At 41.0% G+C, this 23660-nt stretch overlaps 1 protein-coding gene across 2 annotated transcripts in view; it reads right to left on the reverse strand.

The window, feature by feature from the left end:
• Window positions 1-2422: 2422 nt before the first annotated feature.
• The window catches only part of slc49a4 (solute carrier family 49 member 4), a 43967-nt gene continuing 22729 nt past the window's right edge, over window positions 2423-23660 (reverse strand). Inside the window, exons 7-9 of one of the 2 annotated variants that reach the window (XM_084908119.1) lie at window positions 16829-16956; window positions 14775-14957; window positions 2423-4021 (exon numbers count right to left, since the gene is read on the reverse strand). In XM_084908119.1, coding sequence (XP_084764245.1) covers window positions 3909-4021; window positions 14775-14957; window positions 16829-16956 — 424 coding nt within the window. In that variant the 3' untranslated portion in view covers window positions 2423-3908. Of the gene's footprint in view, window positions 4068-14774; window positions 14958-16828; window positions 16957-23660 lie in introns of both variants that reach the window. The other variant, XM_084908118.1, reaches the window with a different exon arrangement.

The raw sequence follows: 23660 nt of genomic DNA on the forward strand, positions 1-23660 counted from the left end.
AAGTCCCCAATGTACACATCGATTCTGTGTTCTTGTGTTTATGAAGTTAAAATCCTCCAGGTCCACCATCAACAATGGCTGCTTGGACACCATTCCAGTTTCATGATAAAGTTTTACTGAACAACAGCTGCTTTTATATAAACAGCTCCGGGAGTTTGGCTTGACAACCACTTGTAACGAGTAATCGACCTTCCCTTGGAACCATTTCTTGGACTTTGATACTGCAAATAAACAAACAAACACACCAATGACAAAAATTTTTATCAATTAATAACCTCAGAGTTTTCTTAATCTGCGTTGTTGATTAATTTGGAAAAAAAATCTCTGTGTTATCCATCCATCCATCCATTCGCTTCCGCTTATCCTTTTCAGGGTTGCGGGGGGCGCTGGAGCCTATCCCAGCTGTGCGAGAGGCGGGGCATAAGAAGGTACATTTATTTTAACTGTGGTAGTGTCTTCAAAACCGAACAGATCATCGTGGATCAGCAGGGACGTAAAGTGGATTCATTTTATGTCCCTGCAGGCTTGCTTCAAATGCCGTGCAATAATTTTTTATGGCACACCCAACCTAAAACCATCAAATCTGATTTTACTTATTTTTTATGTCACTTTGTGAATCTGACCCCTGATAAAGGTCTTGGCCCAGGTCACAACTCCTGCCAGTCTCAATGGCAATAGCTCAAAGCTTTAAGTTCGCAACAGAATAATATTGTACAGAGGGTTCGATAAATCGCAGCATCTTTTAGTTCACACGAAGAGCCACTCATAGTAATTGGAACCAGACTGATGACTGTAGCATACACACTCGCCCCAGAGACCTTTTCTCGCCAGCAACAGAGCATGAGCTCATCCCCAGCTGGTCCACCAGAGGGAGGGGACCGTGCAGGCAGGATGGATGTAATGTAAGGCTCTAAAAACAGTGAGGTAATGGGTGAAGCATCTTCTTCCTGATTTTTATCCAAAGAGAGACAAAAGCAGGAAAACTGAAAGATTTCCTAGAATGCGGGTGTCCTCCTGGGAGCTTCCTCTCCTCCTGCCTCAGGATGATGTGTATGGAGGTTGCTGTGCTGCCAGAATAACAGAAAACAAGTCCAGGTCCCACCAGAGTGTGATGCAACCTGCTTCTTAAAGGCCCAATCGCCCATACAAGTGTGAACACATAAAGTTCCGCAACTCAAGACGTGAAAACTTATGTTTTATTATGTTAGTAAATATTTATTTGTAACACAATCTTATGTTTTCCAGTGTGACAAGCTGTGTAAGTCAAGTATTTGTGATTGATGTTATAAAAAGCATTAATTGATGTCGTGCGCTATCCTATCAGAAGCAGCCACCAGAAGATGGGAACACTGTACTCACAAGTAATGAGCATGGTCAGCAACAATATTCAGGCAGACTGTGGCTCTTTATGATGCTCGGTTAGTGCTAAGAGGCCCAAAGTGTTGCAAGAAAAGATGCCCAATACCCTCACACCACCAGCACCACTGGCTGTTGATGCAGAGCAGGACAGATCCATGCTTTCATGTTGTTTACCATCCAAATGTCGCAGTAATATGCACTGTTAAAGGGGAGATTTTCCTTCCTGCTGCTGCCAAATGCTTGGTCATAGGGAATTGTTAGATTGTTGGAGATTTTTATTGTAAGGTCTTTATTTTTAAATTTTAAGCAACCGAAGCGATTGAGGTGACTGCTGTTGTGAATTAGTGGTGTATAAATAAAATTCAATCGAATTGAACTGAAATCTGCTTCAAGCTATAATAAGTTCTGCATTCAGAGAAGAGATGTTTAATGCAGTTATTTTAAAATAACATGACTTACTTTCTATAAACAACTTCATAGTGTGAGCTTTAGTTTTGCATTTTACCTGCATGTTTCTTACAATAACTAGCTGGTGTGCATCTTTGTGACTCAGCTTATACAATTTATAATTGCACCTTGCCAAATATACTTGCTAAGGTGGGTTGATAACTACTACTATCAGTTCTTGTGAACTGATAGAACGGTTGTAAACAACCCAAGAACATGCTAAAAAAATAAATTTGAGATTTAAAAACAGACTTCAATGAGCGATGGTCCGTGTTTTGTATACATACTAGCATGTGCATGGAGCACAAGTGATGATCCAAAATGTTGAAGACTGCATTTTGACTAAGGATCACAGTGCAATGTATGTAAAGCCTAAACAGGGTGCGTTAAAGTGAGAGGGACACAGTGTTTGAAAAAGCTGTGTGAGCGCACAGCACAGGAAACGTCTGCTTCTGAATAAAGGCAAGTGTCCTCTGGGGAAAGGTCAGAGAACGACTGTGATGTGAAAGAAAAAAAAAAGCAACAAATGAACAGGTCAGTGGCCAAAGAAACTAAAATCAAAGATTAACTCTGGGAAGCACAAATTGATGTCAGGTGGCTACAAGTTATCCAGAGGTACGTTTTCAATAACCTTTATTAGCATAACAATAGGAGAACAGCAGCAGTATTATTTGTAAAATGCTCTTTAATAAGGTGCTGGAAATATCTGACAGTCATGTTTGTTCTTTTCCACAGAACATTTATCACCAAAACCCGGGACACCACAGTGTGACCAGAGCGTGTGCCACAAAACAGAACAACATGACCTTTTACAAAATTTACACATAAAATAGTCACAGTGTAGAGGAGAGGGAGGCTGAACGCACTGCACTGGGCAATTAAGGCAACACGTCCCTTTTTTTTTTTCCGTACAAGAAAAAAAAAAAAAAGTGTGAAAGAAAGAAAAAGACGAAAAAGCACCAGGAAACCGTTTAGAGGACCTAAAGGAAAACACAAACACTTCTGTCATAAGTGATGTGCAAGGCAAAGACACAAACATGAACAAGTTAGAAATGTAAGTGACAGATGTTTGGTGCAAAACACCCGCTGGTGCTTTGGAGACCAGCAGCTTGGTAATTCAAATGTTGCGTAATCCAGTCTGTATAATAAAACAACCTGTCTCATCTTTGTGGATCTTAGCAGGGGTTGAAATTTTCATCCTGTTATGATTTTTCTTTTTTAACTCTTTAGCTTTGTTAGTGTTGAGATGTTTCCAGTAAATACTGGCAGATTTCTGAGGAAACAAATGAATAAAAACGATCAAAAAACCCCAAAAACAAAACAAAAAACCCCCAAACGAATGTCAAATTAAAAAGCAAACCTCCCAGAAATTGATACAGTTATCTATAAACAGGCAGAACACAGAGAGCATTTTATTTCTTCCACATGTGCAGCAGATTGGTAGAAGACTCCAGGTGTGTCTGGTCCCGGCCCATGTCTCGAAATCTGGGTGATTTTTTCCATGAGATTCGTCTCGAGAGGCTGATAAAACAGGGTGCGAGTCCCTGCCTCTCACTGACAGGCAATATTACAGGCAAACTCACCACGAGCACATCTGTAACAGCCAACAACACCAGGAGATCCAGTACAGCCAGGCCTGCTGATTGGCTGAGGAAATGTTTCCTTTCCACCCTCGTTAGGGGCACACCTCTGATACCGATCTGTAGTAAACGTGATGTGCAGTAATTTTGAGCGTGTCCAGTTTCTGCAGGGATGATGATCAGGAGGAGGGATGCAAACAGCCGCATGGCAGGAAGGCGGGAAGAGGGGGGGCACACTGATTACAGCTTTAAATGTTACATCATCAGTTAATAAACAACCGTCCGTCATGCTGTACCCGGTAAAGAAAACTCAAGCCGTCACAAAAGCTCGTTTACATACAAACACTGAGACAAAAGGAGGTAATAACGAGTTAAATAGTCATATGGCGTTGAGTCGATCACCTATAAAGAGTAAACATTGAGATCACGCTTATTCCTAAAACATTACATGTTAAAAGAGCGCAGGTGGTTCACTTGCCCTTCATCTCCCTTTTCTCATCTTCGTTGTGCAAGAGTTATCATTTAGTCCTTTATTATTCGGTTGCACATTTGCATCCTCATAGTGTCACACAGAGACAAAGACGTCCAGGTAGAGGCGATCGTAGGACTCCCTGAAGAAGAGGATGAGGACGAGGCTGAAGAGACAGGAGACAGTTAGACACCAGTTCAGCCACGACACATCTAGATGAAGACAAGAAAGGGAACAAGCACGAGTTAGATTTCTGTTCAATCACCAAAGAGCTTTAAGCAAGTTTTCCTACTTGGCAGCCATCTTGGTACCAAACAGTCATTTTGGCCTAATTAAACCAGACCTCTATCGAAATGGTTTGGGAGAGAGCCACACTCTGATTTTGATGGACAACTGTGCATTTCTCATTTGCCTCTTCAACCTTTTCCCTCTTGGCTTCCTGATAACTTTCAGTCAGTACCACTATATTTAAAAGAGATCCCTGCCCACAATTCACCTCTGTGCACATATCTGGAAAGCATAAGGTGGCCAGAGTAAGAAGCAACCTAAAAAGCATCGCTGTATTTGTATTTTTTAAATGCGCAAAAGGAGCATCAAACTGAGGGTCAGCTTTGATATCAGCTGATCTGAACTGTAGCAAAATCTTGGTTAGGCTCTCATCACGGCCAATTAAGACTCTATCATCATGGTTAAATGACTGTGGTATTGGTGGTCACATCAAAAAATAAATAAAAAGAATCTGAAAAGGACACGACCAGAGTTCCTGGTACACAGCAACAAACCCCTACATATGACACTGTGCTCCTTTATAATAAAATATGACTCCACATATATACAGAAACCTAAAGGAGATGTTCACATGAAATGACATTGAATGATTAATTAGCATTAACAGCCCTAATGGCTAATCAACAGGAATTTCTGACATGCCACACAAAACAGAAGCAGCCTGTGCTGTCTTTCATAATCACTCTCAATAATTCAATGATATTGGCAGTGTTCCCTATTATCATTGACCTACACTTGAACCTAAACATGGTGCAGAATGAGGTGTTCTATTTTCTCTGCTCTGTTCAAGCTCCATTAACCACAGGAGAGGTGCTCTGGCTGTCTGCAATAATGCTGAATCTGGAGGGCAGATGGGAGCCTCACACCAGCGCTGAACCGTCGGCATCTTAACTCACCAGCACTCAGACACATAACCTCTGCTTGTTCAGCCTCCGTGATGCGTGCCACAGATTGTCATCATGCACGCTTGCACGTGCGCACACACGTAAACACGGGTCTAAAGCCTGGACAAAACACAAATCGATGAACTCTTCCTTTCACGTGCATTAAGCAGCCCTCGCTGGGAAGCTGCTCTTCTCGCTGTGAAGCTGCTCCTCTCTCAGCGAGGGCTGCGAGTTGCAGGTGTTTGAGACTCTGTCCTGACAAAGATGTTAGGCTGAATCTTTCCCGCTTGGTGAAGGCCAATATCTCAGCCAGGATACAGGCTGCAGTGGAAGCAGGAAGCTGACAGAGTAAATATAGAGAACATCAGGTTGTAACAGGCAGCAGAATCCAGGAATACATGCCAGGACAATGTGTCACAACTCACACCGGCTCAACTCCGTGTCCAGTCGACATCCTTTTCATAAAGTCATTAATCAGCTGACCAGATCGATGCTTGAAGAGCTCGCTGCTCGGACTGCACAGCACAGCCTCTTTGTGGTAAATTATGAGTCCTGGCCGTACGACACAAATCCACATGATTGATGCGTCACCGCTTTCGTGAGGAGGAATAATGTGCGGCCAGAAGTGCGAAGATGAAAGTAAAGGATAAACTGGGGCAAAAAGAAGGTGGTGAAGGGGCTTGAGGGGAGAGGGAGGTGAGGGATTGGATAAGGGTGTTTGCAGAGAGAAGTCAAGACTCCTGAATCAGCCTCATTAATCAGAACCGTGCGAGCCGGACAGCAGGAGACCTGGCAAGGAGGCAGGTTAATGGAGTTGTTTATCTGACCTGCAGTCTCGGTCTAACTGTCTCCCTATCTTACACGTTCACACAACAAAGACGTGTCCATTTAAAGTTAGAGACAAAGTGTGCAAGCGTGTGGGTCTGAGCCCACGGCCCTAAATGAATGCTAATGTGGAGTTTAGCAATCGGAGTAATTCAACCAAGTGATGTGGTGAAAACGGCCAATTACTCCTCTCTGATTTCTAAAGATGCACGTGAAGCCAAGTATGGAGGAAAGGGAGTTCAAGTCTGAGTGAGCAAACGGGAACTCGGGAGCAGAGGATGAAGGGAGAAGATTAAAATTGAATAAAAGGAAGCAGCAAAGAAAGAAGTGAAAGTAGCTCCAAGTCTTTGAAGCTCATCCGATCACCTGTTTGCTTTAATGACCATTATAATATCTTAACGCTTCCTCTGGCTCGACATGTGTTGCATTCCTGCAAACTTTCCTTCAACGTAGCGAGCAGCTGATTTCTGTCTTAAACTCAAGGCTGAGCACTTGCTGGACTATTGGTTTTGAAACACTTAAAAAGCTTGGAGAGAGAGAGAAAAAAAAAAGTTTTTCAAACCCATTTTCATCATTTTTCTACAGTATTTTGGATTTTTTTTATAAATTCCCTCTTATTTATTTACTTTCAACTGATCACCACATCCTCATGCTGTTACATATTTGATTATTAGGCTTTTATACTCAGCACTGAAGCACTTTGTGGGGTTTTTAAGTTACTGATAAACAGGTTGTCTAAGAGGAAGGTGGTGATGACGGGGAATGTTTTATGAAATAGAAGCCAAGGAGCTGGTAAAACCCATTTCTGTAAAGAATTTTGTCTCTCTCATCCTTTTTTGTCCTCGTATCTCTACCAGTCCCTACTAATTGTCCCTGTCAGTGCTGCTATGGCATTATGAGGATGAATGAACTGCTCCAAGTTTAAAAACACACACGTAAAACTTAATGCAGTGGGTTTATTTTTAATTTCCAAACCTTGTCTGTTTTTTTCCAGCTGCTATGGTGGAATGCAACTGCAACGACAGAGCAAAACTAAATGTGCAGCATGACATCGTCTGCCCCTCTGTTCACAGAGCATGCAGCCTGCTCATTAGGACACATTGACATACCGTGTCATTGTCTGACAGTTTACATGACACCGCAGAGTAAACATTTGTTCGGATCTTTGTAGTCTCAGAAGCAACGAATAGATAAGAAGCATCACAGCACCTGCAGTAATAATCATCTCGCATTATTGTGGTGATCAGTTGAAAGTAAATAAATACATTTTCTGTCATACGACTGCATCACTGTGTCGGCTTGTAGAGATCTGTGAAACCAATTAACAGGAGAAACTCAGATCACATCCAGAGGGTGTTTATTATCATGGCCGTGCTGGCCGTTGTCAATGCGTCGCCAAAAAACGTGACATTTATCCATGTCAGTGGCCAAGATTGATCTTTAGATGTTCTACCCTGAATGTTCAAAAATCAAGTGATGAAGACCTGAAAGTCTTAAAAAAAGATGAGCCATTTATCTATAACAGACTTGTGTTTTCCGGCGCAAAGGGGGGAAATAAAAGTGAAAGACTGACTTTTTTTGGGTGACTTTCATTGTACTGTGCTATCAAACACTATCAATCTAACATCAAAATCTACTCCTGCCTAATGTTCCCGTCTGCTCTGTGAGTCGATCATCCCCAAGACTTTAACTACAAGCTAATTTTGCATCGTGGGCCACGTACAGCCCACTTTGATCTGAAGTCTGAATTATATTAGAAATGATATAGAAAAAAAAAGTGCATGTCTCAACATGTCTACATAAAATTCTGCAGCAGTAAATGAACAACATCTGCCAGCATGTCTAAAATGACAGATAAAGCCAATGCCAATAAGATCATGATCACTGTATACAAGGATACAAGCAGCATGCAACAGGTGGCAAAGTTATATTTCAAGCCACTGGATCATTTGCTATTTTGCTAAGTTGTGTTAATACTGCCAAAGACCTTGTTCTTGACCAGACCTAACCCAGTTTAAGATATTACTATTCCATAAATGATCCTAATGACAGCATTTCTGCACGGGCAGCAGAGGGGCACACGCAGACACTATGAATACAGTGCGCCCCAGGGTGGCTGTGGCTACAATGTAGCTTGCCATCGCCAGTGTGTGAATGTGTGTGTGAATGGGTGGATGACTGGACATGTAAAGCGCTTTGGGGTCCTTAGGGACTAGTAAAGCGCTATATAAATACAGGCCATTTACCATTTTTACCAATATTACAGTCGAGCTCAGCGCTCGTGTGAATAACAGTTCTTGTTGGAATGGAAAATGATACACATGGCTTTGATTTCATTGGAAGTTGATTAAGCACTGAAGTATGAGAGCAGATTCTTGTGAATTGTAGAGGGATCCAAATAAAAAAAAAACCAGGTCACACTCACGTTCTTGTTATTCAACTCTGCTAAAGTTTTAATACTTACCTTTTCAGATTGTTTTGATTCGAGCACAGATGTAAGATGGCATTCTTGACCATCATCACAGTCTCCTAATTCTAACAGGACAAATGGCAATCCGACTGATCGCTGATGTCATGAACTACACTGGGTTCACTGTGACTGTATGATCACAGTCAGAGGACACCGCTGTGAACACTGGACAGTTAACCATAATAACAGCCCATTCCTATGGCTGCCACGGTCAGCAGAAAGGTGCTACAGATGAAGACTGAGACGTGTGCCGACAAGCATCTTATGGCCTTAATCAGTCTTAATTGAGGTCAATGCAGCGGTATAATTAATGAAGCTCGCTTCTCCTTTACGGCCGTCGCCTTTGTTTGAGAGGATTGGGGTCACGCATGAAGATAGCGACCTCAGCTTGGTGTAAAGACCATCCATCACAAAATGACAACTGTCTGCGTACAGGTTGGTGAGAACACTTACTTAAGGAGATCACTGAGAATGAGTGCAAAGGTGTGTGTGGCACTGTTGCAAAAATGAAAAGCAGCAAATGAAACTTTTATTCTCTCAGGAATGACTGAGTCCTACACAAAAAAAGGTTGTTTGCCTTTTCTTTCTTTCTTTTTAACTTCTCCGCCATCTTTATAGGGGCTTGAAAAAGGCAGCGAAGGCGTTTTCACTTCAGAGACTATAAAGTTTAGCCAAAAGAAAAAGAAAAGAAACCCTGGGACCTTAGAACTGTGCCAATTATTTCTCAATAGTGAATAATTTGTGTTTTCCTCCTATGCAACTGAAGTTCCACTCATCCTCCACCTCCTAACGCTCTTCTTCCTCCACAATACCTCTCTGCTGATTTGCATTCCCCTCCATGCTCGCTACAAAATGACACAAATGCGCAGCAGATGAAATCGGAAAAGAGGGACAAGTACAGATATACGGCCCAGAGGCTCCGTTCACATTTCTGAGTCACATGGTTTAGAGACTTTTGGGAATTTTTTAAAACATGACAGTCAAAAGGCCAGTTAGAGCTCACTGATCCAAGACCAGCTCCTCACAGATATTAAAACGGACAAGAGGGTAAATTCATAAACGCCCCCTTGCTCTCAGGGAGAAGGAGCTATAATTCAGAATGCATAACGAGGCAGTGGGCAGCCAAAAGGAAAACCCTAAAATGAACAATAAACTGGGAATAGGTGGACATCTTTAAAGGTGAAAGTTGCCATATTCATGAATATCAGAAGGTGAAGGGGGTTTGAAGTTTGCACATTACTTGCTAAATACAATATGAGAGTAAAGAAAGGACATTAGAGCAATTAGCCAGCCCACTAAAACACTCCAAAGGGAATTTACATAATAATCTAAATTTATTCTTGCAGGAGTGATAATGCTCGAGAGAACAAACAGAACAGAGTGCTGCCAATTTATAGACCAGGAAGGACACGGCCACCTGCCTTTTGTTTTTTTTAAAGATCAATGGTTACAGTCACAGTTTAATATCCACACTCAAATTGGACACTTCTCCTACAGTAGATTTACACCGATGAAAGACTTTCAAAGTTTTCTTTTGGACTTTTCTTGGCTGCTTTATACCTGATCATTTTCACTCAAATAGTGAACTTAGGCTACGTTCACACTGCAGGCGAAAGCGCATCAAATCCGATTTTTTTGACCCTATGCGACCCATATCCGATCATGGTGTGACAGTGTGAACGGCACAAATCCGATATTTTCAAATCCGATCTGGGTCACTTTCGTATGTGGTCCTGAATCCGATACATATCCGATGTTTAAGAAAGCGACTGCTGTTTGAACGGTCATGTCGCATTAAATCCGTCTTTTACGCCACTGACACAAGACAGACGCCAATTATCAGCGCCGGAGAAGACATCGCGAACGCTTCCTGGCCATCCAGTGTAGATCTCAGTGAAACTGTTGGGAAGACAACGTTGGAGAAACGTGAACATTTTATTTGTACTGTATAATCTGCAGATTGTGACAGAAATCTGCAACTATCCTTTGAAGCACCGCTCCTCTAAAACAGCAATAAGGATCATTATTAGGTTATTTACATTATTATGTAAATAACAAAATAACTTAAAGCAAAACTGGGAAACGTAAAGTCCGAAGTTTTTATATTAAGGGCCATCAGTCAAACAATACTGTTTGCTCTGGGTCTAAACAGAGCGCGTTGTGTGAAATAGGAAAGATGAAAATGCATTTTTGCACCAACAAGGTGATTCCTAAAGAAATATTAGCCAAAAACATATCTCAGCGTGCTGCCAGCAAACTCATATGAATTTTAAAACACTCGAAGGGATATTATCAGCATTGAACTGGGCTCCCAGGATCCTGGATCTCATTACTGAAGCAATGTGGGATCCATATGACAGAAAATGCAACAAAAAGCAGCCAAAATCCAAAGAAGAGCTTTGAATGTCCTTCAAGAAGCCTGGAGAACTATTCCTGAAGACTGCTTAAAGAAATGACAAGAAAGCTGCCAAAGAGTTCAGGCTGTGCTGTAACGTCATGCATGTTTTGTTTTACCAATAACTCACTGCACAAATATACCTAATAGGAAAAAGAAATTAGGAGTACCTCAAGACTTTGACACAGTACTGTATGCAAGGATTACTTTTTTTTTTTTTTTTTAAAGAACAGTTCTGCACTGATCTGGTAATTAGGTCAGATGAGACAGACAGATAACCATCTATCTGTGGTAAGCTGAAACTGATGTCACTGTGCCTTGAAGTTGAGCCGATAAGTCTGAAACTCTGCTGGAAGTATGGAAGCAAATGGATAGGAAAGGGTACTCCATCATTTGACATGGTGAGGATGATTGTGTATAGTGCTTCACATTGGTTCAAAATTCATATAGGTGTTCTTTTAGTTTAAGAACATAATTTGCATCACTTCAAACTATTCAATAATTCTGGAAGACCCCACTGCAATCAGGAAATATTTCTGTAGTTAAACCCTAATCTCCAAGAACAACTATGCATTGATTTCAAGTGAACATGTCACCCAAAGGAGACAACCCCAAACAATGCCAGCTAAGTATCTCAAACTGATCCCCTCATTGCTGGGCCACAGGCTCATATTTCACTTCGTCTATACAGCCAACTTTCCGACAACCAAATTACACCATTTATATCATTATATGCACAACACGCTAATTTATCTTACTAATGATATCTGACCTCAGAAAAAGGTTGATTTCATGTAAATTTGGCAGGTAAAACAGACTGTAGGTGGCAATCGGCACAGATTCTGCAAACTCATATTAAAATGCCTGCAGCAGTGAGAACTGACAAGAGAACTCCGATACATCCTTCCCAACTTCAGGGTGAGAAGTGAAGAAAAAGAGCAGCAAAGGCCTCCATCATCTCAGCTTGATCTTCTCCCCAGCTGTCACAGGAAGTTGTCAGGACTCATCTCAGCACAACAGAAACCCTTTAGCTCACCCACCCACCTACACACGCACACACAGACACACACACCTTCCCTCAAAGACACATGTGTGCATACACATAGACATGCAGCAATATATTAAGTGCACAATAACATGCAAAGAATGGACCACACACAGACAAAGCAGTCCATCAGCAGGTGCTGCAGACGGGTGTGGAGCAGAGGGTACAGCATGTATTCTTTATAAGTCCTACTCTTGTGATTAGTGTGTGTGTCCATGTGTGCGGCTGCTCTACCCAAAGCAATTCTGTGTGATCTATGATTTACTACTGTACTGACACGTTTCCGGTTCCATCCATCTTTTTTTTTTAACTGGTTATCCAACTCAGTGTTGCAGAGTGGTTGAAGACTATAACAGCTGACACAGGGTGGATAAAGTACACACTGGACAGGTCATCGCTTCTTCACTGGCTTATATAGAGAGACTCTCCACCGGTTATCCTAATTTAAAAAAACAACAACAACAAAAAAACTAACAGATTCATATTTTCTTCTATGGCCGCTCTATCAGATGACTGAAGTCCCAAATGTCTACTTTGCTGCTGTAATCTTGGAAGTAAAACAATCTGAGCTCAGAGTTTTTCTACCATCTATCTGGGTAAGAAAGTTGTGACAGCAGCAGGTACGTTTAGTTCTGTAAACTAAAACTGACAAAATCATTTCTCAGAAGACAGGAGGTGCTCAAACATGGACTAGGAACTTGCACGTCAGTGAAAGTGTACTGCAGTGCTTCAGTTACACATTTTAAATTGCTGGAGGCCATCTCAGCTCATAAAATAACAAGAATATCCTAAAATGACAGCCGCACAGCAAGAATCCACAATAAATTACTGACACTTGGGAAATGTGAAAAGTGAAAAAAAAAAAAAAAATGCTGTGAACTTCACCTCGGCAACATTTCACCATTTTCAGATATGACCTACAGATTAACCCAGGATAAAAACTGTTAGCTGAAGTCTTGAAATTGTCCCATAATGCCATCTGTATCACGCTACAGCCTTTTTCCTCCCTCCCAGCAAGGCAAGCAGGTTTCATGATCTGGTTGTTGTACTTGTTAGTGGATCCCGAGGGCCTCTGGTCAAACATTCGTATTCCCTCTGCACTGGCAAAACAACCCAGAAGGCAGGATTGAGATGCAGTTTTCAGGCAGCCGCTGTCAGTAGCCTTGCAGCAATCACAAGGACTTCGAAAATGAAGCTCATAAATATTTATAGGCTTCTGAAAATATCATATTCATTCAAACAAACAGGGTGAAAGAAGTGCCCGTCTGTGATGGATGTGTAACAGCAGATAATTGGAGCTTTGAACAACAAAACTTACAGAGAAACTGAAGGCAGGTGGGCAAAGATCACAGGGAAAAACATGGTCCCTGGTCCCGTGTACACACCAACACACACATTCATGTGGTTGTAAATACACGCACCTATGCATGCATGTGCGCACGCACACACACACACACGCGCACACACACACACTTTTGGGTTTGTTTTACTTTCACTTCCTCCTGTGAAAACCACAAAGGTAGAAGAGAAGCAGGTTATCATATCAAACTCTGTCACGCTGCAACGAAAAGATGAGGCTTTGGCTAAATTTCAGCAGGAAGTTTCTCTCTTTGTTCTAAACATGTCAATCGCACAGAAACCTAATTTTCCTGCTGCCCCCCCCCCTCTTTTATCTGCTGCGTCTATAGGGCTATAATGGATTTTAGTAAACAATGAAAACTCCAGATTTTGGGAAGTGCGAGAAACCTTTACAGGAACAGATAACCGTTCTTCGCCCCTCGCTGTCAAAAATGACGCCGTCTCCAGAGCTAATGTTCGGCTACTGTAGAAACTGGGCAAAGCAAGCAAAAACAAAACAGAAAGAAGAACCCAACTTGCCATCTAATTATGAGAAATTACAACTGCTCTTAGTGATGGTACACCAATGCAGTAGTTTTCACACTTTCTGGCGTGCCCCTCTTCAAAAGCTGAAAAGGTTCTCTCTAGTTTTTCCATCAAATATCAATAATAATAATAATGATAATAATGATTAAAAAAAAAAAAGGATTCAACTTCATCTTAATTGAATCAAAATAGAATAAAGGTCGGTGCAGCAGCAGCAGCAGCGCTTCTTTGTTTTTATACCTCCCACATATTAAAAATAAAAATAAAATGCAAACTAATTTCGCTTCACATTTTCTCACCTGGTTGTCTGCACCCCACCTGCAGAGGCTTCATGCCCCACCATTTGAAAGCCACTACACTAATGAAGATATAATTATCAGATTTTCATGCTATTCATGCTGGGCAAGAGCATGTGCATGCACACTGGGGCACACGCACACACACTTTGTGATTTCCTAATAAGTTTAAGGAGTTCATAAAGTTGTCTCGAGCAAATATCTTAATCATTTTGTAACGTATATATATTATAAGCAAATAGGCAATCAGTGTAATCAGATGCCTCTCCAGCATCCGGGCTGCTGAATGAACTCCAACTCCTTGGCATTGGCCTGCAGCTGATGACAGAAGTACTTGTTCTCCTCAGAAACCAGTGTTTACCACCTCCTAAGGCCGACCCTTGAGATCACAGTGGAGCTCCAGAACAGAACAAAGGCTAGTGTTGCCACATGCAGTCCAAGATGGTGGAGTTGAAGTCATTCTGTCAGAACAACTTACTAAAGAGGCAGCTGATGTCAAGGACTGCCACAACAACAACAACAACAACAACAACAACAACATGCTCACCCAGTCAACAAGATGGAGGCAGGGCTAGCTGTGTAGCGACGACTGGACTTTCAAAGTAAGCATAAGGGGATTGTTGAGCAGTAACACAGATAGTATTGTTTTCTCAGAGATGAGAACTGTTTGTTATGACTACTATATTACACTTTTGCTCGTAGAGCCTCATAAAGTACACGAATTAGTGCTTTAACTGGTGTTGTTCTTACCCCATGACACTAAACGAGGGCAGAATAGGGGTGAAAATGAGCGCATTCAATTAACGAATGACCATTTATGTTTTGAGCATACCTTTACAGTAAAAGGTGAGGAAGAAGAGGAGCAGGCCCGTGACGAGGTTACCCAGGAAAGTGACAACTCCACAGGTGATTCCTTCAGGGACCGGGTACACCGTCTCAATGAACAGCTCGAAGAATATCGGAACACTGCTGTTAATAAAAATGCCGACCAGGATGCAGGAAGTGTACAGGATTGCTGTGAAAACAGAGAGTGGGGCAGAATAAGCTACAGTTTAATTGGAAGCTTTGATGAAAGAGGGTTTCAAATCTCAAATGAGCAATTTTTAAAAAAAAAGATGCCATACTGGTCAACTTTATGGAACAGCGGTAGTGATTTATTCCACCTTCCACAGCTTCGTACTCTACCATTTGCTTTCAGCAGCACTGAGATTTATGACGAACCCTCATCCTAAAAACAACATTTCATTTGCCAGCCCTTCAGGTGGCAATTTAACAAAAACAAAAGCAATATACTGGAGGTGTATTGACAGAAAATGGCCAGTTTGTAACCCAAACAACAAGTCACATCTACCCCAAGCCCACCGTCACTTATACCTGGTCTGAAGTGTCACACTGATTACCTGAATGTGGCAGTTTTGCAATTTGAAATGTGTTTTTCTGCCTTACTGTGTTGTTATTCTATTCCCACTTTATGCGCTCAGTTTTAGAAAGGACCGCTTTAAAGGTAGCAGGTGCTCAGTGGAGGGTGCAAATATAAATGTACTTGAAACTAAGGCCTGGGTGGTGTTTTTAATGCGCTTGGTTTGCATTTCCATAAATGTATGTAACAAAAAACTTCATTCCCATTCTGAATCAAAATGCAACTCATTTCACAGAATCAACACTACATTAAAAATAAAATTCCTTTTTCTACTTCCAAAATGCACAGATGTCCATATAATAAACAGCTCGTCTCATTTGCTCTTTGTGCATGATGAGAATCGTGTGCACTGGACACACCTGCTGATTTATGTGCTGAAGTGGGGAAAAAGAAAATATAATTCAGGTTTGTTTTTGTGTGTTCTTCTTTGTAGACCAATCAGAAATGTTTCAGTAAGTTAGGCACTTGCGTACTCTCGTCCCAGCTGCAGACCTCAGCTGGCCCTAAAGTAAAACACGTGTATTAGAGCGGATGTGCGGCGAGATTAAGCAGTCACCTCTGGAGCATCACGGCACCCTCAATCTCCCTTATCACAGCAGATTGGTCCAAACGAGCTCCCCATTAGCCTGCACGTCCCTTTAATCACAGTGCCTCTGAGGGCCCAGCGTGCCCACTTGCCTGCCTGTGACTGGGAATCTAACCGCCACGCTGCAGCCATCAAAGGCAGCTGTCCCCCCTGATTCTTTTCATTCAGTGCTACCAAAGAGCTCAAATCAAATGCTGCAGCCGCTGCACACGCGCCTCGCGTTATAAGATTAGCCTATATGCCACCAGCTCCTAACAGGTTTAAGAAGATCCCTTGAAGGAAAGAGACACGATTGATCACAACTACTCAAGAACACAGAATATTTTCCTGAGGGACTATACTAGAATTTGGGGTTTCTGGCCCACAGACTTGTGTTGCATGGGTAATAAATCAGATAGAGGATTTCATTTCCCTCCAAAACCTGTTTGCTTGTTCTCAGAAACCAAAGATTACGCTTATCGGTGTTTAAATGCTAGTGACCGTCCCACACTAGGATAATAACTGGTTTTGGCAGATTTTGTTGCAGTGTCATACCACCCTCTTCTATGAGATGCCAGGTGGATGGAGCCTGGCAGCTGCAGACTGCCAGTGTCTGGGCTAAGTGGCAGTTCCAGGGCTTGGAGAATGATGATGGATGATGATGACTAAAATTAGTGGCTTCGGGTGACATGCTGCTCTGCCTTTTGATTTGGCTTTGGAAAAGGCAGCCCAAACACTGATATCAATGAATGAACTGGTTTTGATGAATATGTAGCAGATATACAGTACAGCCTGTGAGACCTGTTATTGTGACCTGCATGTACTGAAGACATTTCCATCCACACTGGATAAAGATCAAGTGACACAGGTATACATAGATTTTATGCAGCTGTGGACTCACCTGAAGTGGAGGGGAGGTGGGTATAGCTGCTCAGACAGGTGAGTGTGAACCACGTAGAGGCCAGTGAGGCTCCTGCCAGCATCAGCACCAGGATCAGCTTCAGCATCCCGCGGATAGAGTCTGCAAATCTGAGCGCATGCATTGGGAAAAGGAGAGAAAGGCGGACTATAAATACATAAAAGCAGAGTAAAACATGTCAAGGACAAAAAAAACACTCAAGACTACTGAAGTGAGTACAGACAGCTGCTTGAGAAACAAGAAGCATCCTTCATAAACACAACAAGCATCTATGCAATTTTTCAATGTCTGTTTCTTCCGCGACTTGTGTCATAATCTATTACTGGAGGCATGCATTGTTTCACAGAAGAGCTAGATCATTTCCTTCTCCCACTTGTTTCTGAGTGCATCAGTTGCACTTGTCACTACACAAGGAGACACTACTGCAAGAGTAGATTCAATTTGTCTCACCAGCTAAGCAGGCAGACTTGAGATGCACATTGTATTATATTGTGGAAGACAAGCCATCGGGCCATTCCCAAACTCTCGAGCTCTGCGGTTTCTCTTTGTAGCCCTTTCTAAACCCACATAGTTCATTAGGTTCCTCTCTTCTCCTCTGGGTATGCATATGTATGCATGGGAAAGATTAGATGAAGCTACAGAAGCCTTTAGCGATGACAGACACTAATTACTTTTGTTTTGTTGCTCACAGACAAGATGCTGAGAGAGAAGGAGGGCGGAAATTGACAATGAACTTAACGCAAGAATAAAAAACCCATGTTGGAAAATGGTTGATTAGTTCAACTAGGTTCTGAAGTTCTGTCAGTCTGCCGAGGGCCAGGGGACGCGGGAAAACATCCTTTGGAAGGATAATGAGAAGCTCTCTACTCAGAATGTTCCAGGGTGGCATTTTTAGATGAAATTATGGTCTCTTTGGATTTCATGAGCTGTCACTCATCGTCTCTACATATCATCTCCATATTCACAGAAAATCAGCTATACTCTGGATTTTTACCTTTGGTCTTTTAAATCACTGTGTGAGGCTAAGATGCATAACCTGGTTCCTTTTGTTGGCCTTTTCAGGGAAAAAAAAATCCAACTAAATGGTTCATATTTCTGCTTACAAGAATGAGCTGATAGCAACGGCAGGCTAGACAAGAGGGCCAAGCGCTTGGTGCTACACGGGGATCTCAATTCTCTACCCACAGCTACACCCCTGAAATCTCCATCACCCATCTGCCACTGACTGGCTCACATTCACAACCCTTCAACCACTCCTGCTACCAGAGAGGGACGAAATCCTTAGTCTGCAACCAGCCAAGAGCTCATCTCTTTGCAGAGGGGATCACAGACTGTTCCCCTGTACTACATCCAATCTGATCCTTTAGACTAAAATGCCATAAGTAGCTTATTTCCTATACTACACCTCTGGATCCCCACTCCACTAGATAAAGAGCTTGGTTACTCATTGGCACAATATGATGCGTGTGACACGTTTTAAATTTGGACTCATGAATGTCAGTTTAAATGTCGCTAACTTAGATAGATAGATCGAGAGATCTCTCGATCTCTCATTTGATCCTTGTGCTCTAACAGCTATCTTTGGAGAGACACCTCGAAACGTCAATCTCTCAAAAATACTATTCGAATTCTATGGCCTTTGCTTCACTCACTGCAAGGCGCCTTATACTTAAGAAGGAAGCAGGAAGCTCCTCTCACACATGAACAGTGGCTTGATGAAATGATGAAATATATACTATCAGGTTCAACCACCAAATTTCTTAAGGCATGGCAGCCATTTCTAATGTACATGGAAACATTTAAAATGACCAGCTTATCAAGACCTGACACCAGATCTCTATATCACTATCATAGTTAACTGTACACTGAGTCCCTTATACATTTCATTTTTATATTTGTGGGTTTTTTTGTTGTTGTTTGTTTGCTGCTCTCTTTCTGTTATTTTTGGGGGTATTGTAAATATTGAACAGCAAAAGTACTGTATGTTCAAAGTTTTTCTATTAACATGCTGTTGGAACTGAAAATAAAATTATTAAAAAAAAAAAATAAAAAAAAAAATCAAACTTTGGCCATATTTAACATGAGCATCCATCACACACTATGAGTATGACAGATAAGAAGGTCCTCGTTTAGAAGTAAGACCAGTAACACTGAGCTGTTCCTTCCTTTACTCTTCAAAAATTACAAGCAGATAAAATTGTGTTTAAAACCTACATACAGTAATGTATTCATCTTCGTCACAGAACTCCATTATTATGCAAAAATCAATTATAAATAGTAAACATTACACTGCGTTCCTGAAGTCAAAAGAACTTGAAAGATATTTTGAGTTGAACCCGCACAAATTTTTTCAAACATTTTGCTAATATTTTAACGTGCTGTTAAAAAGCAAAAATATACAACTGCATTAAAAAAAAAATTTAATTCAATTAAAATTAACAAAAAAAAATCAAAAAAAAAATCACTACAACTTCTTGTATAAGTGGAACTATACGTCACATTCATGGGAACGAGGTTGTCACATATGACGCATGAAAGAGCCACTTCCATTGGATTTGTTAAATAAGATTAAGATATAACTGTTACACTACTCACAGAGTAAAGAGGGTCATGTCATCTCATGAGGTAAAGTCAGAATTAAAAGCCTATCTTTTACACTCCCCTAACAGGATTTATTGGCCATAAAGATAGCATCATTTAAGTCATGTAGAATCAGATTCCATTTTCTGCTCCCCGGTGCCTGCAGGGAATGATGAAATATCATCATTAGTATAATTTAGGCCCGTCTACGTTTTTAGTGAGGAGCAGACATCCTGCAAAAGAAAAAAGAAAAGAACGATATAATATGATGACCAACACGCAATCACAGATTGTTCTCGTTTGAAGGAAAAACAAATTAGGCTGCAGCTGATACTCATTTGCGTTTGCTCTATTGGAGTATTTTCCAGCTCAGACCTCCGTGATGTGAAGGAGAATAACCTGGTTCTGTTTTCTGCCACCTCCTTCGTATTCACCCCTCGCCCCCCTTTTTTCCCAGAGCTTGTAATGGGGAGATAATGAGTGAAGCTTGTTAGTTATTCTTTCCACTCTCCTCAATCTGGAGGAAAATAAATAAATAAAAATAGTGTGCAGTGTCGTGCCGCTGTCGTCCAATCAGCATCTGTCTGGGCCAGACAATTACACAGATGCCAGATTGTTTGTCAAATGTTTTCATGACGGGGGCCACACCTCGGAGCAGCTACCACCGCTAATTGAACCTGCTGGATCGAGGTCCCTGCCATTCAAACATCCACTGAGCCAAGACACAGGGAGCGCAATGTTTGCACGAGCCTGTGTATGATCTTTATTTATTAATTTATTTTTGTGGCAAAGGGCTTGTGCTGACACCCAAAGAAATTTAGCTAAGCAGCAGTAGCACTTTAAATGTGAAACTGCAACACCTGCAGCAAAACCGCATTTAAAGAAGAACATTTCCTGCTCCCTGTGGCAAACTGTGCTCGCAACTGGCACGCAGAGTGCTGACTAAAGGGAGAGGGACGGCTAGTGGCGTATAATAAGCTACAACTTGACATTAACAACTTAAGGGTTGCTAGCGGGTGAGACAAGGGACAGAGATTGCTCTGTTCAGTTCATTAGCACAATCTTTCCTGGGAATTTATCTAATGATGCTGTGATACAGCAAGTTGATGACAAAAAGTAAAAACAGAAAGGGGGAATAGAGAGTTTTGGGGAAATGGAAAAAGAATTTAACACATTTAAAAGTAATTTCTTCTGTCTTAGCTGAGAAACATTTTTCCAATCAAAGAATGGAGGTTAGCTCCTAGATAGTATCTAGGAGCTAAAATCCCAAAGGCCTGTGAGCCTGTTGACTGGAAGTACTGCATGAGAATACCAGCTTCCTGTCATGCAACACCATGGTGCACACTGCAGGGGAGTCTAAAAAGAATACACTTTTCTTCATCATTATGGCGCACATGTAGAATTACGGCTATAATGTATCATTCACGCATGAGGATGATTCATCAATAATTCCTCTTAATAAAACATACCAGCATGCATACCATTCTTGGCATCATCATCAACGCTTGAAGGTGCAATATCATTCGTCTGACTCACTTTAAGTCAAAAGAATGGGGCATTATTTTACTGGTAACACACAAAGTCATAACATTTTTAAAAGGACTTGCTTTCCCTTCTCATATTTGGTAAACAAAGCGAGATCTAACATATTTTCTGGGTTTCCGCAGCACTGAAGGGCACTGCTGTGCTGTTTTTTGTTAGATGAAGTTTCTTCGTTGTAGAAATGAAACTTTAGGACACTCAAGTTAAACAATCGTGTCCTGCTTTTACTTCATACTTCAAACAAGGGCAACTGCACATTTGTACAGGTCCTATTATCTTCCCAGTTCTAAAGCTGTCCTCCAACCAGGATCATTTATGTGCTGCAGACAAATATTCATATCATCTTTCCATTCAGATAAAAAGTACAGTAGCTTAACAGTTTTCATTGATATAACATAGACAGGTGCCAGAGAAAGGCCGAGCTCACCAAAAGACTCCACTCATTCTCCAGGCTTGATTGTTTCAGACCTTTCCAATAAAAATTGAGACCTTTTCTAATAATCTGTCAGCGACTACAAAATTATCTTTCCACTTACCTCACTCCAGCACTTGCACAGACAAAAGAAAGCTACAAAAGAATTGCTGCGTTTCTTCTGTTTTCAAAATTCTTATGGTCTGTACTGTCATTAATAGGAAAAGTGATGCAAGCCAAACCAAGTGCTGTATACATGTATTTAAAGTAAACTTTTTTTTAAGTATAGTGTGGATCACTCCTTGGTAAGGTCCCCTGTTAGTGTATAAGTGTTTGATTTGTAAATGTATATATAAATAAACCTTTTATATGCACTAAAATCCACATAAAAGCTTTTCATGATCAGTCTCCACAGTCTGGTTTCAAATTTTTAGAGTGGCCATGGAAAACTAGGCAATAAATATATACAAACAATACACTGTACATTATATGATGTACTGCTTAAACTAACTGAGGGAACAAGCAATGTGAATTTTTCTGGATTTACAGCAGCAGTTCAACAGGTAGATTAATCATTACCAACTACAGATGAATAAACTTTAACATGGATGGATGAACGGATATCCAGTGTTCACCACAACCAACCACAAGACCGTCGTTAAGTGGATGAACTTAAGTTATATTCAGTCACTTTAACACGATCAAGCCCCAAGACAACCCAACCCAAATGACACAGGAGCGGTTGGAGGAATTTCATTTACCCATCAACTGTTGCATCAAAGAAAGACTAATTATGCATCCACTGACTCTAAGACTATTGCAATCAACACCAATAATTCAACAGTTCTGTTTACATATACTTTCACCTAATGCAGCAAACAGCTTCATTGATTAACAGCGGGAGTTATAGGCTCATTTCCCTGATTACAACTTAAAGAAAACACTGGATCTGCTTGGTAGTGCTGATTGCACCTCAGCCTACAACAAATATACATCTATCAGACATGAATGAGTCCCTTCCTTTTGCAGAGTCCACACTTTGTCTTCATAGCGTGGCTCCCGATCCATCACTGGAGGTGAAGTGGTAGCTGCATTAGCATCAATTTCCCTCGCTCTATTGCAGCATCGCTGCACTCAGATCGTATATTAAAAGGGAGCAGATGAGAGAGGAGCAAGAGCAGCTCCTATTTTTACCTCAAATCAACCTTCACTGTTCTTTATGATATTTATTAATTATTAACATTGTTAGAAACAATACAGCCTTGCAAGTGGCAGGTGTACACATCAACATATAATATGTACGCAAAGACCAAGTGAACAGAGAGATTAACACAATGAAAAACATTCACAGGCAACACTTTTTAAATATGCCTTTTATATAGAATAGGTGCAACTAAAATTCTCACGAAGAACACTTGATTATTTCATTGCTTCCTGAATAAAGAAACACTTTGTTCACAAAATCTTTTTGCATTATGTTATTCCATTTGCCAACTCTCCAGCTAGTATTGAACTACATTAAACAAATAAATAAAAATACACGTGCACTTTATCCAGGCTCCATTTTACCTTTTCTTTTAAATATGCAAATAATGTTCAAGTGGGGTTCAGTGTATCTGCTTAACCTTCATCACCATATAAATCGTTCCCTACTCTTTGGCTTTTGGCAAACACAGCATTGTCTTTTCTCTTGAGATCAAATCATCATAAACTCCATGAATCTGTGAGGTGTGTATAGCTTTATGTTCAATTTTATGTTTAAGGAAGGAAATTTGCAAGACAGAAATGTGTGTGGGTTTTTTTGTTTTTTTTTTTTAAATTCACCGATCATCTCCTGATGCCACAACTTATTCTGCTTTGGTGGACCTGACGCCCAGATTAGGAATGACTGAGTGTCTCTATCTATCCATCTATCTGAAACTCTGTATTCAGATGTATGAATGTGTCAGATTCAGCTGTGAAGGCGGCGTGCAAATGTAAAATGAGGGGTCACAGTAAATGTTTATTTTCTAATCTGACGCCTCACTGATTCTATTGAGTTTTAATTTGATAAACAGACTGAATGCCATTTAAAATCAGAAACGCTAAAACTAGTTCAGCTCTGGAATCAGCAGACTCACACTTTAAGTTAAGTTATTACACAATGCAAAAGTGACATAACATGGGTGAGATTGTTGCTTGGTCCATGTAGTTTGACAGGTTTATTAGCAGGTGCAGCAGGGACATGTGTTACATATCAGTGGTCTAAACATGGACAGGTCATTACAGTCTGAACGTGTG

The sequence above is a fragment of the Perissodus microlepis genome, chromosome 16 (genome assembly GCF_051167445.1).
Source record: "Perissodus microlepis isolate ML-2025 ecotype Zambia chromosome 16, ASM5116744v1, whole genome shotgun sequence".
Lineage (NCBI taxonomy): Eukaryota > Metazoa > Chordata > Actinopteri > Cichliformes > Cichlidae > Perissodus > Perissodus microlepis.